The sequence below is a fragment of the Elaeis guineensis genome, chromosome 2 (assembly GCF_000442705.2).
Source record: "Elaeis guineensis isolate ETL-2024a chromosome 2, EG11, whole genome shotgun sequence".
Taxonomy (NCBI): Eukaryota; Viridiplantae; Streptophyta; class Magnoliopsida; order Arecales; family Arecaceae; genus Elaeis; species Elaeis guineensis.
The window spans coordinates 111,501,771-111,521,114 of NC_025994.2; the positions used below are offsets into that span (position 1 = coordinate 111,501,771).

At 33.7% G+C, this 19,344-nt stretch overlaps 1 protein-coding gene and 1 pseudogene across 1 annotated transcript; one reads left to right on the forward strand and one right to left on the reverse strand.

The window, feature by feature from the left end:
• The first annotated feature begins 725 nt into the window (after nucleotides 1–725).
• LOC105043398 (E3 SUMO-protein ligase MMS21) lies at nucleotides 726–7,390 on the forward strand. Its single transcript, XM_010920928.2, has 7 exons — nucleotides 726–910; nucleotides 1,058–1,129; nucleotides 1,205–1,315; nucleotides 1,410–1,517; nucleotides 6,045–6,184; nucleotides 6,850–6,935; nucleotides 7,008–7,390. The coding sequence occupies exons 1-7, from the start codon at nucleotides 812–814 to the stop codon at nucleotides 7,148–7,150; spliced, it is 759 nt and encodes a 252-aa protein (XP_010919230.1). The 5' UTR covers nucleotides 726–811; the 3' UTR covers nucleotides 7,151–7,390.
• Nucleotides 7,391–8,384: 994 nt separating this feature from the next.
• LOC140855368 (protein CLMP1-like) lies at nucleotides 8,385–17,255 on the reverse strand (annotated as a pseudogene).
• Nucleotides 17,256–19,344: the final 2,089 nt, after the last annotated feature.

The window sequence follows — 19,344 nt, forward strand, 5'->3', positions numbered from 1 at the left end:
TCACTTAAGATTTAAGATTAATCAACACAAAATTAAATTGATAAACAACATCATAAATCAAAATTTTTTTCCTAATACATTAATATTCTAACATAAACAACGTCCTAATTAAAATGATGTTGTTTTATTAAAACCGATCCGAATCAAATTGAGGATGATTTTATTTACTGACAAATCTGAATCAACTCCAATCTATTTTGTATATATCAAAAATCAATCAAATTAAATCGAATAAAATTTTAAATCTAACTAAACTTACAGTTTGATCCGATCTCATCATTTTAATTGGTTCAGGATCGATTTTTGCTCACCAAGGTAATATTCGCCATGGGTGCATGGTACCTGTACAATGCGACCTCGCTTGATTGACCTACTGTTCTTCGTTATCTGATCAAGATCAGATGGTTGATGTTAGTTTATAAGATGTGCAGTGGGCCTCAGGGGGAAAGGGATGTATCTTTCAAACGAAAGAAGGATTCCCTTCTTCGCCAGAATCCACCGTTGGATCATCCACTGCTCGCTTTGCGATCTATGCAAGCTGGATGAAAGATGGAGTTCGGAGAGTTGAGATCTGTTTGGTTCATGATCCAACGGTCGGTTCGGGCGGAGGAAGAGGAATCCTTCTTTTGCACGAAAGATACAACCCGTATTCCGTCCTTAAACTCTGCCGAACACCTTGGCTTTGTCTCGTGCATAAGCATAACAAGTGCAATCGCACGTGCCAGTCCGATTCAATTCCCCCCTCCGAGCAAGTCCCTGCTTCCGTTTCCCTCCATCTCGAGCTCGAGAGAGAGAGAGAGAGAGAGAGAGGATGGCGTCCACGTCGGCTCCTCGCCCGCATAGTTCCGCCGCCGGGAGAATCGCCACGGCGGTCTCCAGCCTCTCGTCCGATAACCAATCCCTCATCGTGGTATAGATTAAACCCTAAGCTCAAGAATCCAGTCTACAAACCCTAAACCCCAAACGCTTTACCCAAACCCTAGATTCTACAAGCCAATCACTAAACCCTAAACTCTAAACCACTCTCAGGCCTAATCCTTTTCTTCCCTCGTGCCAGGATATCCGAAAAGCCCAGGCCATGATCAAGGGCATCGCCGTGGACCTCGAGAAGGACCAGCAATCCGACAAGGTAACGATTAGTTTAGCTGCAAAACCATAGATCCTCCTCTCCATCTCGATCCTTCACTTCTGGGTGCCAAAGTAGGTGAAGGAATTGGAAGCCACGGTTTTGGAGCTTCTGGAGGCGTACAATGACTGCACCTGCTTCTCCGAGGCGATCCAATCCATAAGGAGCTTGTATCAGCCTTCAGATCAGGTCAGTCTCTTTTTTTGTCGGTGTGTGATTTGATTTGATATCAAATATTTTATTTTTATTTGCGGTATATTTCATCTGGTTCGATAAATTACAGCCCACCAATTTCAAGAAGTTATTGGAGGATGAGGTTGCTAAGCTGAAGGAAGCATCGCCATTGCCACCAAATAATCCTCTCTATCGGCAGTTCAAGGAAGCTATCTGGGTATATTTTCTGAACTTTTTTATTTGGAATTGCTCAGTTCTTTCCTGCAGAGGTTTTTTTGTTGTCATATCTGAATTTGCCATTTTGTTGGTGCTCCTATCAGAGTTAAGTTTTGCAATTTTTCTAATGAAATTGAAAACTCTGTGTAGATATTTGTTTGGGGCCATAGCTATGTGTCTCTGTTTTCACATTATTTTCCATCTTTTACTGCTATATTTGGGAAAATTTGGTGGAGCAGAAGTTTGGTGATAATGAAACTGAAAGAATTCACATTAGGTCAGAGGATGCTAAGAGAAATTGAGTTTTCAAACCATTTGATTTGGGATCAGCAAAGGCATACATGAAAAATGGTTGAGATGCATCCTAGGGAATTAACACATTTGGTCCCTTTAAGGGGTGGGTGGCATAAGTTTTATTGGCATCCTTTTCAGAAAGTTATATAGTCCTTTTTTGACATGTTGCTGCACTGGAACAGCAAAGTTGCTAGCCAAATAAAATGCATATAATTTTTTGTGATCCTTATTCCTCAAAGGGTGCTGGTAATTTCACTATATGGGTTAACTTTTGCCACTAAAAGCTGTTTTAGTAGTAGGCAGACTTATAATTGCTCTTACTTGGGAAAGCAAATGGAAGCTACAGAAGGTGAAGCCAGCAAACCCATTGCCGGCTTCACTATTCATCGATTTTTTAAAAAACACGATGAAGGAACAGGAGAGATCACCCCTGTTCCGTGGCCGCGCTCCATCCGCATGGTTTCCGCCGCTCGGTGGTCACGACGGCCATTCAGCAAACTCCGACAGTCCCTTCACCGGTTGTGCATCCCTCCGTCACTTCTTCCCTCTTTCTCTTCTTCGCTCGTTTAAAAGTCCTATCAGACGAGACGGAGCTGTGGAGGCTTCCATAGCCCTTCGATGGCCGCAGCAGGCCACCATCGGCCTCTGGCGGTATCATATTTCCTCTCCCTCTCCTCCTCTCTCTCTTCCTCTCTTTCCCTCTCCCTCCTCCGATGTACCATTCTCCTTGGCCGAATTGTCCCAGTTCCCCGTCGGTCCGACTCGATTTGGGATGTATCGACCGGTTCGGGCCGGTATAGAATGTAGGAGATATGACATTTTTTTTGACATCTATTCCATCTTCTAGACATCAAATCAATGAACCGGACACCTCAAAACAAAATTCTATGATTTATGATTCTTCTACTTGTATGAAAACTAGAAGCAAAAAATTATAACAGACATGTGCAAGAAAAACCTTGAATGCCTTGAAGAACCTGGCTGGATCACTTATGGACAGGTTTCTCTTTGATGGGAATGGAGAGAGGCCCTATCAAAGAGGGGAGAGAGCCGGATATAGAGAGAGACCAAACTCTAAACTAATTTATAGTTGCTTTGGGCAGTGAAGGTGAGGAGCGGCCATGCCTACCACATAAAGATGAGGTGGTGAAGGAGAGGTGGTTCTCCTCCATTCGCAGGAGGAAGAAAGGATCGGTCTCTAGAAAGGATAGGGACCGATTATGTCATCTTACATGAGTTATGTGATCCTTGGGCTCAATATAACTGAATGCATTCCCCTCAATAAGGTCAAAAGCTTTTACAAAAGCCCTCATCCACAGCTTAAATAAATATGTTTTTCCAATGAAGACTACCAAGGGTGGGGCAATGATTTGCCATACCAGACCGTGTTGTACAGCATGGGGCAATACTATACTTTACTAGAAGGGTACCGAGATTTGGTGTGCCCCTGTACCAAGAGTTGGTACCAAGGTCTGTAGTGTACTGACATTTTATACTAGGTGTACCGACATTTTATACTAGGTGTACCATTTGGATACCGTTACAGGGTTCCATATGGAGTTGCGAACCTTGGGTGGGACCTAAATGCTAAGAAATTAATATTGGTGATGCTCCACCCATATGAAGTAATCAAATCAGGTAGTGGGCAGAAATAAATCAAAATGGTCCATCCATGCCATCATTCATCTTCCTTTAAGAACCCTTAGATCGAAAAAACAATAGTGAACAACTCAAACTACAATTACGTAATTATCTGATTAAGTAAATTTGCACAAGAAAAATCAAAATTTGAAAACAAGAAAATTGTGTTCTATTTAATTTATAGGGGCACATTAGCTAACATTCTTGTCATCTCTTGCAGATATGACTTGTTCCTTCGTGGTTCTGTATGATGGATGGTTTGTTTGAAGTACGATCAAACAACCCTGAATCCTTGTTTTGTGTTGTGAGATTGAATGCTTGTGTTTTAGATAATTCCAAGATGTGGAGGTAAATAATGGGTAACACTATCATCATCCAAGGTGCAATGAGATGGTTATAGTAGTGATGTATCAAAATGAGCGATAGTCAAGGGAAGATCATGAAGAAGTTAGATACAGTGGGGGAGCAACTGGAATTACAAAAACAAGTATAGACTTTGAGTAATGAGTGGTTATTTGAAAGGTAATATGGAAAGCAAGAGCACCAATGATTAGGGCTAGAATTGGGCTGGACTCAAGCCCGGCCTGAAAAGAAAAATTGCTGGATTCAGGTTGGTTGGAGGCCTGAATTTTTTTGACCTGATCCCAAACCCAAGCTCAGCCTAGAGCCTGATTGAGAGAGATGAGATTGGGAGAGAGAATATCATGGTGAGAGATCAGGAAGGATTGGATAGAGAGAGAGAGAGAGAGAGAGAGAGAGAGAGAGAGAGAGAGAGGAGAATGATCAGTGTGAGATGGGCTTATTTTCAGGCTCGGATCAGGCACATTTTCAATCTCGAGCTTTGAGCTCTAGGCCTGGATCGGGTCCATTGTTGGGCTGGGGCTTGGAGTTGGGCCAAGATTTGATCAGGGCTAGATTTGAGCCTGGATCAGAACTCTTTCGGCATTGGATTTCAAGTCCAAGTCTGACTTGATTCTTCTTGGGCCAAAAAACCCAAAGCTTGACCTGAAGCTGTCCAGGCCCGAGTCCATTTCCTGTCCTCCTGACAATACTGAGAGAGTAGTTTAGAGAGAGCTGTTGAAGCAGCATCAAAGATGTTCATGTCTGTGAGGACAAAAATGACCAAATTTTGAATAGTTGTCACAGTCACGATTGAACTATTATGGCCTGATGTCATCCATTAAGCATTGGTGATGATGAAGCAAGTGCAATTATATGGAGAGATGTTGGACTGAAGCAGTGAAAACGAGTGCCTGAAAACCTAATCTGTCTTGAAGAGAGTAAAACTGCAGAGCACCCAACTTGTCACTAAGTGCTAATGAGGTGTGAATAGCTTTTTTTTTTTTTTTAGTGGGTGGAATAACTTGTATTGTTTTATGTGATCAGATGGATATAAGTGAAAAAGTTAAACGAAAATTTTGTAGCTATCTGAGTTGTCATCACTGGTCAAGGAAGCAAAATTTTACCAAGCAAACTGTACTTGTAGATAAGTGAGATGGAGAAACATCAGGCTTTGAGAGCGAGTCTTTTGACTGACTAAAATATCTATGTATATAACTTTTTGTCTTTAGAAAAAGTTAAGCAGAGATATATTGATGTGGTGGAATACCCTTGCCACCCCAATAAGCTGCTACAAGCCCACACACACACACACACGCCCGCCCTTAAAAGGGATATGTCACTGACTGGTTGGTCAGATACCTATATTTAGGTGGTGCATTCTCTACTTCTCTGATTCCTTAACACCCCGCGCGACAAAAAAAAGGCTGATGCATGCTGTGACTTTTACATTATAATATAAATTGCCTTCAGTCTTTTTTTTTCCTGATGCATCAGCTGTGGCTTTTACATTGCAATATAAATCGCCCTCAGTCTTTTTTTCTCTTTAGTAAGGAGGACCTGGATAACTATGGAGGGCTTTGTCGCTCAACTAGTGATTGTTACTACCAAGTAACAAGAAGTTGTGGTTTTGTTAGGCCAGAGCTTCCCCTTTTGGTCAATAAATGCCAGGGACATATGTTCACGTTCAACCCCCGTGCTCTAGTTTTGCTTTCTTCTTTGATTTTTTACACAGATCCGTGCTCTTTCATCCATTCAAGTTTGCTGTTCCCTTGATTTTCTTATAGTATGATTTTATTCATTATATATTTGATCCTCATGTTTCATTAATGCTTAGTTGCTTAAGCAATAAGTTTGGCCAATGAAATATTCCATTTTCTTTGGTAGATCATTTAACAAAACTTGCAATCCCATGTAATAGTAGGCTTCAACTAGTTGCATCTATGCCTTTTTTTTTTTAATAGAAAAGCTGTACTAAGCCTCATGAATCATACTTATGTATAGCAGAGTGATGTGTCAACTTGGCTAAGCAATTCATGCTCCTAGTGATCGTGCAATGGGTATTATATCCAAGAAAGCTATAATATTTTTATCTTGGATAATGATTTGAATATCTGATTTATGAACTAAATGCAATCAAAATTCTTTGATTCCATGCTGCTACAAGTGTACAATAATATCAGCTAGCACAAGGAATACAGAATCTGTTAGTTTCAAGACATAGTGTTGTAAGTAACTATGTTACTTTCTACAGAATGTTCATCATGCAGGTCAACCAATGCCTGGTGAAGAGCAGGAAGATATCGTTATGACCAGTACACAGAGTAATCTACTTAATATCACATGCCCATTAACTGGAAAGCCTGTGATTGAATTGCAAAGTCCAGTTCGCTGGTAAAGTATTTCATTGTTTCTAAACCTTGCCTGCTTTGAAATCTTGATACTGGTATTAACTGATATAGCTACAATCGCTAATGTGCATGCAAATACAACTTGACCTAGTTCTTGCTGACTTGTATCGCTGATTGACCACTAAAGGATGAAATTGCAAGTTCTATACTGAGCAAAAAATTGTTCAGAAATTTGTTTCCATGTGACCGGTGTAGCTGTATTTGAAGTTATAATTTGTCACGCCATATAATATATGTTAAATTTCAAATATTTAATGAGAGCAGTCATGCGAACACGTGCATATTGGATTGCACTGTTGCGGGTGATTAACTATGATGAACTAAGAATCTTTCAATACCTCTAAGATTATGTTATTGCATTGTAAAGTTATTTAAAACTACTCCTTCAAATCTTCTCCTCTACTTCCAAATCCTTCTGGAGATTTTATGGGTTTCTCTGCTAATATGATATGGCATAGTTTGACCAGGTAAATGCTATCACATATGCTCACTCTCTTATTTCATGTTCTAGTTGATGGATAGCTTGATATCATCACCTTGAAACTGTTGGTAATACAGTTAAAATGAGAAAGCATGTGGAGTAAACACTCATTATAGCTTTAAAAATGCCAATAATCACTCTGAACCTTATTGTTTGTGGTATTTCAGTATGGATTGCAAGCACATTTATGAAAAAGATCCAATAATGCATTACATAAGAATGAAGAAAGCGCATCCTCAATGCCCAGTTGCCGGTAAATTACTAATCTCTCTCTCATAAACTTCTGTATATGTGGTTGCTGGCTCACTACATTGATTTTACTCAGGCTGCCCTAAAATTTTGCACATGGAAAGGGTGGTTTGTGACCCTTTGCTTTCCATTGAAATCGAGGAGATGCGCTCAACAGAGAATGTGACAGTACAGCCTACGGTGGTGGAAGATTTCACCGAAGTTGATGATGATGAATGAATTGAGGCGCCAAGAGGGCACATTAATTGGAATATGCATAAACTATTATTGGCAACTTAAATGTTGATATTATCCATTTGCTGTTTGTATAGTAATTTCTGTCTTTTCTTTTTTAAATTTTGATCTACTTTTGTCGTACATCTGTCTTGTGTATTGTGTCTGGATCTGTGTTGCCAAAACTATGCAGAGATCCAAGTGGTTAATCATTAATCATGATATGCACATCTTTTTATAGTTGAATATGATTATCTCTTTTAGTTGTTTCTATATAATGGATCAAATCATATTAAATTTTATAATGATAAAAAGTGAAAGGACTGTGGCTGGTAGGGAACAGGTTAGTAACATGCTTAACATTTTAGTGGTACAATTTAGAGATTTTAGTTATTAAATATAGAAAAATCATAATAACATGGGCAGGTTATTGATTTTTTGTGCACGCTGGGGATATTTTTGCTTCACTGGCATACACGCCAGTAGCGTATCTGAGATTGCTTATGCACGGATATGTCAGTATGCATGTGAATCAGTTACATGCTAGACACAAGTGGACCTCATGACATTTGGTGTATGACTCACCAATTAAGTTGCATGGGCAGCTATGGTTGAACTAAGGAACCAATGCATTCATGGAATATTTTTCTTTTCTCACAGCTCCCATTGTTTTCTTCACTATTCTCATACCTTTTATCTTATATATATATATATAGTTTTAGGTAAGATCAATCGAATTTGGGTTTATATCTGGTCAGATCAAAATTGAACAATAGAGGTCTTATATCGATGATCCAAATCGTTGGATATGATCTAGTACTTGTACATAAAAAATCATATGATTTGAAGATTTTTATCTTATACATCAAGTATTCAAAAAATATGTTTAATTTAATTTAATTTAGATTGTCTAATTTTTGATTATTTGATGCATAGATTAGAAATTTTTAAATCATATGATTTTTTATGTGTAAATAATTTTGAGATAGATCACATTCAACGGCTTGGATCATTGATGGAGGGTTTCCATTGTAGAGTTTTGATCTGATCAGATCTGAGTCTAAATCTCACCAATTTGATTCTAGTTTTATTCTCTTTCTAGATCAAACAGTCATTATAGGGGGGTTAACTTTTAGCTAATGTCCATTTGAGATTGTAAACTCTTTTGAGTTTCAAAAGGAGAATAAAATTTTTTAAAAAAATTTCAGATAAGGACGAGAGCCAACACTGTTAGAATTGTTTAATAGAATGTATCACGTGACTTGTACATAACAGCCATCTCAAAGGTGCTCTGTGTTTCTTCACTTGTCACTGTCTCCTCAAATGCCTCGGAATACAGCTCCATCCCAAGCTCATGCAAGTCCAGGTGAGCATCTGGATTAATGCCAACTTGATTGCTGCGGAACAGCTGAGCAAAATCAAACAACCAATCATCAATCTCAACTTCCTTGCACTCAGCATGATCACATTCCTTTTTTCCATCCACAGTGCCTTCTTTTGGAAGCTCTTTCTCTTGGTCCGTCTTCATGACCCCCTCATTGTCCACTACATCCAACCCAGAATCTCTTGCTGAAGAATGAGACAAGCTCACATTGACTTTTATCAACCCCTCATCCTCCACTGGCTTCTCTTCTTCTTCTTCCTATGGCAGTGAAGGTTCTTGCTCGGAGCTCACATCCACGATGTGAAGCCTCAAAACCTAAAGCTTTTTATCTTTATTTATTTCAGGACCTTCTTTGCCATCTTTTGGAGGAGCAAGCTGATCGGCACAAGGTTCAGCCAATCTAAGCTTCGCAGTGCTGGTGATAGTAACAAGACCACCTTCGGCATCCTTATACTTGATCAGCACCGATTTGGATGATGGGAACCGATGTGCCATGACTTCTCTCAATGTCTTGAAACTGCACTTGGCTGGCATCTGGGCGAGCCTTATGTCATGGTCATAGACGAGCTTCAGAGGCCTCTAGTGAGTGACCACCGTCCCTGCAGTAGCAGCATAATTCAAAGTAGACCCCTTTCCGATGCTCAGTTGCAACTATTGCTGCAGTGATCTTGAATTATGACCCAGACCTGATGAGGCTTTAGCAGCAACAGAAGGCTTAGGAGGGGATTTGGGCCAGGGGCCATTGGAGAGTAAAGAGGAGCTTGGGGCCCGCTGGTGCTGCTGGCCATTAGGAGGGGTGACGGGGGATTTGGCGGCTAGGGATCGAGGGTGGGGAGGACCTTTTGGGGACGGGGAGGCGGGGCCGAGGCCGGTGATGATAGCAGTGGTGCAAACGGCAGAGGTGCCGAGGGCGCACTAAAAAAAAAAAAAAAAAAAAAAAAAAAAAGAAAAAAAAAAGAAGGGGGTTTGCAATAGAATTATTTGTGACGAAATTTTTTTTGTCGGTAACAAGAGTATTTACGATGAAAAAATAAATTTATCATCAATAATAAATTATTTATGATGAAAATATTTTTTCATCGCAAATAGTATCATATTAGTAATAAAAAAAATTATCGTAAATATTAATTATTTATGATGATTATTTTCATCGTAAATAATAAAATATTTATTTTAATTTTAAATTTTTAAATATTAGTGATGAAAATATTTTCATCGTAAATAGTAGAGTATTTACGATAGAAAATAGATTTTCATCGTAAATATGAATTATTTATGACATAAAATTTTCATCACAAATATGTTTTAAAAATTATAGATTATTAGCGACGAAAAATTATCATCATAAATAGTATAGTATTTACGACGAAAAGTCATTTTCCATCACAAATATTCTACTATTTACGACAAAAATTTTCATCACTAATATTTAAAAAAATAAAAAATTTAAAAATTACATATTATTATCAACGAAAAATTTTCATCGTAAATAATGAAGTATTTATGATGAAAATTGACTTTTCATCATAAATACTATACTATTTATGACGAAAATCTTTCGTCGCTAATATATGAAAAAAATAAAAAATAAAAAATTTTAAAAATTTAAAAATTATAGATTATTCATGATGAAAAATTTTCATCGTAAATAGTTTAGTATTTATGACGAAAATTAACTTTTCATCGCAAATACTCTACTATTTACGATAAATATTTTTCGTTGCTAATATATGAAAAAAAATTAAAAATTTTAAAAATTTAAAAATTACATATTTTTAGTGATAAAAATTTTTCGTTGTGAATAATGGAGTATTTGCGACTAAAATCAAATTTTCATCGCAAATACTCCACTATTTACAATGAAAATTTTTCGTCGCTAATATATGAAAAAAATAAAAAAAATTAAAAATTATATATTTATTTGTGATGAAAATATTACATCATAAATAATTGAGTATTTATGATGGAAAGATAATTTTAGTTACAAATATAAATTATTTACGATAAAAAAAATTTCAACGCTAATATTTGAAAAAAAATAAAAAATTTTAAAACTTTAAAAATTTTAGATTATTAGCATCGAAAATATTTTATTATAAATAATTGAGTATTTGTGACAGAAATAGGTGATTCGTCGCAAATACTCTACTATTTACGATGAAAAATTTTCATCGCTAATATATGAAAAAAAATAAAAAATTTTAAAAATTTAAAAATTATATATTATTAGCGATAAAAAATTTTCATTGTAAATAGTAGAGTATTTGTGACAAAATGCCAATTTTCATTGTAAATACTCAATTATTTACGGTGAAAAATTTTCATCTCTTATATTTGAAAAAAATAAAAAATTTTAAAAACTCAAAAATTTCCGATTATTAGCGACGAAAATATTACGTAGTAAATAATTGAGTATTTACGATAAAAATTGATATTTTATCATAAATACCCTACTATTTACGATGAAAATTTTTCATCGCTAATACATGAAAAAAATAAAAAAATTAAAAATTATATATTATTAGCGATGAAAAATTTTCATCGTAAATAGTAGAGTATTTATGATGAAAAGTTTCTTTCTATCGTCAATATTCTACTATTTACGATAAAAAATTTTCATCACTAATATTTGAAAAAAATAAAAAAAATTTAAAAATTTAAAATTACAGATTATTTACGATGAAAATCTTATGTCGTAAATAATTAAGTATTTATGATGGAAAGTGGCTTTTCATCGTAAATACTCATCTATTTACGACAAAAATTTTCGTCGCTAATATATGAAAAAAATAAAAAATTTTAAAAATAAAAAATTTTCATCGTAAATAGTCAATTATTTGTGATGAAAATATTTTTGCCACCAATATTTTTATAAAAATAAAAAATTTAAAAAATATAAAAATTATAGATTATTTATGATGAAAATATTACGTTGTAAATAACTTAGTGTTTGTGACGAAAATATATTTTTTATCGTAAATAGTCTATTATTTACGATAAAAAAAATTAAAAGTTGATCATTATTTGCAACCATACTTTTCGTCTCTAAGTTTTTCTGAATCTATCTCATTACTCAATTTTGTATAGGTTGTTGTTTCTATGGACTGACCAGAGGTCACAAGGTATAGAGGCCTTGTATCTGCCCAAGAACATAGAAAGGAGATGATATTGAATTTTTATATGTTAAAATATGATCAATAAAAAGATTATTCATATGCTACTTGATCTTTGTACATTAAAATACGATACTGAATCTCAATTATTTATGATGAAAAATTTTCATCACTAATACTTCATTATTTATGATGAAATAATTTCATCGTTAATAATTAAAAAATTATAAATTTTAAAAAAATAACTTCCGACACTGAAAAAGAATCATTCTCCTAGTATCTAGACTTTGTTAGATGATGCAATAAAATTCTTCACCTACAACCGAATCAACCGTCTATAAGATCCAGGAGCAAACCGTCTTAAAAAATTAAATGCAAGGAATTTAATTCAGAAAAAATGTCAGCTTCCAACTGTATAAAAAATAAAACTTTATCAACTGTTCAATGGACTAAAATATGTCATTTACTTCTGAACTGTATGCGGAAGGTCTTTGCTTGGTCATTCAGTATTATTTTTCAAGAGTGCATTCATGGTCTTAATTGGTATGCGATGATTGTTTGTCATAGATACTCTCTAACTAGCTGAACTCTTATTATTGCTATCCAATTCAAAATTTATCTTAAGATTGATAGACTCTTGAGCAGATATTATCCTTTCTACTAAGCTCCTTTTGTGTTGGATCTCAAGGGTCTTAGCTACTCGTAGATTAAATTTGAGTTCGGATATCTATTCAAATCTTTCAATCAATTCATGGCAGTATTGCCACTAAAAAAGTAAATTTAATTAGTTAAATTTTTTTAATTATAAATTATATTTGATTATTAGTTAACATCTGCAATGTATTAACAGAAAATAGATTCTCATCCGACGGTACATGATTACGTAATTATTTTACGTACGTAATTTTTTTATGTACGTAATTTTTTTTAAAAAAAAATCATAAATTAACTATTTATATAAATTTTTTATTAATATTTTATTTTTTATCATGAATATTTTTTTAATATCATTTTTTGGATAAAAAAATTTTTTAGTGAAAAAAATCTAAAATTAAATTTTTATGAAATTATTATTGCATAATTTTTTATTTTTTTAGTGAAGAATTTTTTATTTTTTTGAAAGAATTATTGACGATGAAATTTTAGTTTTCGTTGCTAATAACATTATTGACGGTGAATCTTTTTCGTCGCCAATAATTTTTTATTTTTTGATAGAAATTATTAGCGATGAAAATTATTTTTTGTTGTTAATAAGATAATTAATGATAAAATATTTTATTTTTATCATAAATAATTTTTTGAAAAATTAGGATAATTTTTTTTGGCAAAAATTATTAGCGATGAAAATTATTTTTTCATCGCTAATAACATAGTTAACGACAAAATTTTTTTTCATTGTAAATAATTCTTTTGGTGGAAAATTTTTTTAGTGGAGAATTTTTTTAGCAAAAAATGGAAAAAAAATTTTTTGACAAAAAATATTTTTTCATCGCTAATAACGTTATTAATGGTAATATTTTTTTTCATCGCAAATAAATTTTTTTTTTTGTGATAAAATTTTTTTGGTGGAGAAATTTTTTTTGAATTATTAGCGATGAAAATTAGTTTCCATTGCTAATAACGTTATTAACAATAAAAATATCGTTAATACTCTGGCTTTCAATCAACGTCAAATCAACATCTCTTTGTGTGAAACCCTTTCCCCCTCTCTTCTTTCTCTGATCTCTCTCCCTCTCCTTGAGCTCTCCTCTCTCCGTGCTCTCCCCTTCGTCTCTTGCCGCTGGTGAGCCCCTCTCTACTGCCACCATTCGCTGTCTATTGTCCGCTGACTGCGCCGCCCGCCATCTGCCATCCGCTAGAGGTAAGGTTTTCAACCTTTTTCTTTGTGTTGATTGGGCCACCGAGGGACAGAGCCATCCAGGGTGGTGCCGTGGGCCGCAGGCGGTGCCCTAGGGCCGGGGAGGGGTCTGCCGATGGGGAGGGGGTGGGGCGGGATGGGGTCGGAGGGGGGGTTGGGGTCGGAGAGGGGGCGGCTGACGATGACGGGGCCGGAGAGGGGGTCGGCCGGCAGGGAGGGGGTCTGGGGCGTAGGCACGCGGGATGGGGTGAGGGGCGGGATGGGGTCGGGGGGGATGGGGATGGGGAGGGGGCGGCCGGCGGCGATGGAGACAGGGCCGGGGAGGCTGTCGTCGGCGAAGATGGGGCCAGGGAGGGGGTGGCCGGCGGTCGAGGGAGACAGGGCTGGGGAGGGGGCGGCGGTGGGGAGGGGTTTGCACGGTGGGGAGGGAGGAAGGGAAGAGAAAAAGGAGAGGGAAAAAAGAAAAAAAAATAAAAAAAAATATTAATCAAATATTTTATTATTTAATTAATAAAAATAAAATCTGAATCACGATCCGAATTGGATAGAGGTCGGGATCCAGGTCGAGATCTCAATTCGGATTGGGATCCAGATCGGGATCTGATCTAGGCGGCGCAGGGTCTGTGACAGTGCCATCACCGTGGGAGTGGGGGCCGTGGGAGTTCGAGTCTGGGCGGCGCGAGATGTGTGACGGCACCGGCACCAACGCTATGGGAGCGGGGGTCGCAGGGGCCGAGTCCGGGCGGTACAAGGTATGTGACGGTGCTGACATCATGGGAGTAGGGGCCATGGGAGGTCGAGTCCGAAGCTCGTTCAGAAAAAAATTATTTAGAAAAAAATATTTTTAGATAAAAAATATTTAAAAAAATTATAAAATAAAATTTAGGTAAAAAATATTTAAGAAAAAAATAAAAAATCATTGAGTCCTCGAGATTAGATTTCGTATTATTATTTTTCGTTAATATTATTTAGCATACTCAACTGCTTATAGTTTATTTTATATTTATTACATAAATTTATTTTATATTTATTGCATGCTCAACTACTTATATTTTTTGTTATTATTATTTAATATTATATTTATTTATATATCAAAAATTGTAGGTATGGCACCAAGAGACAGACGACGACGTTCGTTTTCGCTGTCTACCTCAGAGACTGAGGCACCTTCATCGATTTCTACTACCGTACCAGTTTTGTTATTAGAAGGTCCTGCACTGACAGGTCCCAATGAGATGAGTTCGAGTGAGACAGGTCTGAGTGGTATTATTATTCTTTTTATATAATAAAATTTGATTTTTTTATTTGGATAGCTATCATTTAATAATTTATTTATTATTATTTCAGATCAGTCTCCACCGATAGTGAGGCGAGGGCGAGGCCCATCGAAGAACCTCGCTTTAGAGCATTGGAGACGCGAGCACTTAGGATAGCATCTCCATATCGAAATACCACTCGACTACACCAGGCCCATTAGGGGATGGTGCGAACCGTGGCAGATCGAGCTGGACATCATATGCCGCAGCTATGTCCTCGTGATGCTTTACGATTGGCGTCACGTCGTACTAGCTCAGAGAAAGGTTTTCTACACCCACTTATAGATAAAATAAATTATACTATAAATATTTAATTAGTATGATATTCTTCTAATATTTGTTATTAGCAGGGTATTTTTGATATTATTGATTTTGAGGAGGATCGTGTGCGGCGAGCCATGGATGCTCATTTATCATAATATTTCAAGGATTATCGCCACCGCATCCATCAGCATTGGCACCATATAATGCAGGATCATGAGAAGGAGGCAGCGCGACAGCGGCCCTATAACAGCATCACTATGGATGATTGGACTGTCATATGCCGGCATTACGAGGATCCAACATATCATGTTACACATTCAATTTTTTTTTAGAGTTTAATTATTGAATTATTTATTCTTAAATTAAATTTGTTATCTACTAATTTGACTGATAACTGTACAGAGAAGATGTGTCCAAAATATCGTGAAACGGACTAGACAGACCGTATCGTATTGTGGAAATTCAAGATCATTCGCTCGTCACATGGAGCAGATGGTAAGTAATTTTTAATTAGTATAAAATTTTTTAGCTATTTAAAAACTTTTTAATTAATTATTCTCAAATTACAGAGAGATGCTGAGAGTGACGAGCTTTCTGGTAGGGTCGATATCTACCAGCAGACCCACCAGTGGCGGTCAGAGGAGTGGACGACGGAGAGCTAGGAGCTATTTGTAAATTTTTTTAATTATTATTTTCATTCACAGTCTAATTTTTATTATAAAATTAAAATAGCTATAACTTTAATTTTCAAGACCGTATGATAGACATGAGATCTCAACCTACCTCTGAGAACTTGACCGCACCTATAGATGATGAGATCTGTGATTAGATATTTGGTACAAAATCCTATTATGTTAGGAGTCTAGGGTATGGGATCACTGCTCCCTCATCCTCACGCTTGTTTAAGATTGACATCCATGCTGCCTGCGATGCTCGACTGACGAAAGTATAGAGACAGGCTACCGAGGATCAACAGCAAGCTCATGAGTTGGCTGCATGCATCGACGAGTATCAGCAGCTCCAAATCTAGATGATGGAGTGAATGATGTAGATGGAGCAGAAGATACAACTAATGAGGCAGCAGTAGGTCGGTCCAAGCTCTTTCGAGCACTTTCCTTCCCCAACTTGTCCTCCTTCTACAGATGCCGACACTTGACGGCCTCTTTATGTAGTTTTTTATTTTTATTTCAAACATCTTGTAAATTTAATTTAATATAATAAAATAATAAAATTTATTTTATAAATTTTTATTTTATTTTTTTATTTTTTAATTTATAAAAAATATTATAAATATAAATTAAAAATATATATTCATAAATTATTTTTTTTAAAAAATATTATAAATTATTAGCGATGGAATTATTTTTGATGAAATATTGGTCATCAAAAAGATTTTACTACGATGAAAAATTGATCGTAAATAAAATTTTTAATAAATTTAAAAATATTAAAATTTTATATTAAATTAATACATATTTTTGTCGCTAATAAGCACATTTGTGATGAAATTTTTTTATTGTTAATAATTTTATAAATTTAATTTTTATAAATATTTTTAATTAAATTAATAGCAATGAAAAAATTTTATCGCAAAAAATCTTATTTGGAACAAAAATTTTTCGTCGATAAAAGTTTTTAAAAATTTAATTTTTATAAAATTTTTTAATTAAATTAATAGCTATGAAAATATTTTCATCGCTATTAATCTATTATTTATTAGCGATGTTAAATTTTATCGTAAATATTTTTTTATGACTAAAATTTTTTATCGTAAATAGTTTTCGAAAAAATAAATTTTTTTAATGATAAAAATTTTTCATCGTAAATAAATAATTTTTTGTGACGAAAATTTTTTTCACCATAAAATATTATCAACGACGCGATTATTGGCGATGAAATATTAGCAACGAAAATTTCATTAATAACTATTAGCGACGAAAATAGATTATTAGCGACGAAAAATTTTCATTGCTAATAACCTATTTTGTTGTAGGTTGAGGGGGTCGAGGGTTGGGGAGGCCAAGGCTGATGCGGGGGCGGCACGGAGGCGGCTGGTGAGGTCGAGGTAGTTGTGGTTGGAGGGATCGACCTCGAGGATGGCCTGGACGTCTTGGAGGGTGAGGTCGGGGCGGCGAAGGGCATCTAGGGCACGGGCACGGCGGAAGATGGCACGAAGGATGATATAAGGAGAGTTATGTGTAAGTTACGTGACCCATTCTGTTAAGAAATTCTAATAACGTTAGCTCTCATCTTTATCTGAAACTTTTTTAAAAAAGTTTATCCTTCTTTGAAAACTCGAAGACTTTGTATCCTGAGATGGGCATTAGCTGAAAGTTAACGTTTTAAAATAGCTATTTGGCCCTCCCTCTCTCTCTATATATATTTATGTTATTTTGCTCTTTTTCTCTTATAGGAACTTGAACAATCAACAAGCTTGAAAACCCTCATGCAAAAACAGTGTCATTTTGTTTTTTGATGAAAAGACAGTGTCATTTTTTTTGATGAAAAAACAGTGTCAATTATCAATAAAAAAAATACTATGATAGCATCGAGTGGGAGTTGATGTTGGTAGGTAAGACTATTTTGGCATTGGATGCACCTTGTTTTACCTTGGTTCTCACTTTATCTACAATATTTTTGGACCTGTTCCTAACAATTTGCTCCAATCATCGGTTACTTGAATAATTCACGAACCAAAAATCTAATATTTACCCTTCTACCCGACAAGATGTTGCTAGGTTGCACCGTCCACAAAACTATAAGATTGCATTTGATAGCTGATAATCTATCCAGATTGCTGGTAATTTAAAATAGACCTATCAGGTTATTGTGTTTCGTATACTTTTTCGATTACAATCTAGATTGTCTTAGTAATCTAGATTATCTCTTAATAGGTAATCTAGATTGCCTTGGAGAGATGGCTATCCAGTTACTATTTATTTGGCAATGTTGCAAAATTTTTTTTGGATAAAATTATCTCTAAAAAAAAATCACACAAAATCCATCCTTCCACCCCCTCCCCCAGTGGCTCTCACCCTCTCCTTATTATATATAATAATATAATATAATATATTATAATATAATATACTATTATTATTATTATATTATTATTATATTTTTATAGTAACTATATTATATTATAATAATATAGTATATGATAATATATATTATATAAATCTAATTATATATAATAATAAATTATATTATATAATATTATATTGTTATATTATATTATATTATTATAATATAATATAATAATATATTATATTAATATCTTATATTAATGTAATATAGTATATAATTTAATATTATTATATATAATAATATAGTATATTATATTATAATAATTTATTATTATATTATCATATAATATTATATATTATATTAATATATTGTAATATATTAATATATGAATATTATAATATATTATAATAATATATTTTATTAATATAATATAATATATAATATAATATTATAATATATAATAATATAGTATACTATAATATATTATAATAGTTTATTATAATATCATAATATACCAAATTAAAATATATTATATTATATTATATAAATATAATTAATGTTATATTATGATTATTATATTATTATAATATATTATAATAATATATTATATTATATTAATATCTTATAATATATATTGTAATATAATATAATATTATGTTATAGTATATAATATATAATATAATTATATAATTTAGTATATAACTATATAATAATATTATATAATTATATAATTATATAATTATATAATATAGTATATAATTATATTATATTATATAACAAAGTATATATAATTATATTATAATATTGTATATAATGTAATAATATTATCATATAACATTATGTATTATATTAATATATTGTAATATATATTATATAAATATTATTCTATATAAGAATTATTAATTATATTATTTTACTATTATATTATAATATATTAATATATTAATATTATAATATATTTTAATAATATCTTTTATGAATATAATATATTATATAATATTATTATATATAATAATATAATATAATATATTATTATATTATTAATATAATATAATGTAATATAATAGTTTATTATAATATCATAATATAATATTATAATGTACTATTTTAAACTATATTATATTATATTATAATAATTATATAAATATTATTATATATAATAATATAATATAATATGTTATTATTATAAGGTTAAGGGGGATATTTTGAAAATTTGATTTCATATTATCGATAATTTGATT

Bases quoted from the DNA above. Each gene is read 5' to 3' on its own strand.
- LOC105043398 (XM_010920928.2), top strand. From the start codon at position 812: ATGGCGTCCACGTCGGCTCCTCGCCCGCATAGTTCCGCCGCCGGGAGA. The intron at 1,316-1,409 runs GTCAGTCTCTTT...GATAAATTACAG, and splicing joins TGTATCAGCCTTCAGATCAG to CCCACCAATTTCAAGAAGTT. The intron at 6,185-6,849 runs GTAAAGTATTTC...GTGGTATTTCAG, and splicing joins TTGCAAAGTCCAGTTCGCTG to TATGGATTGCAAGCACATTT.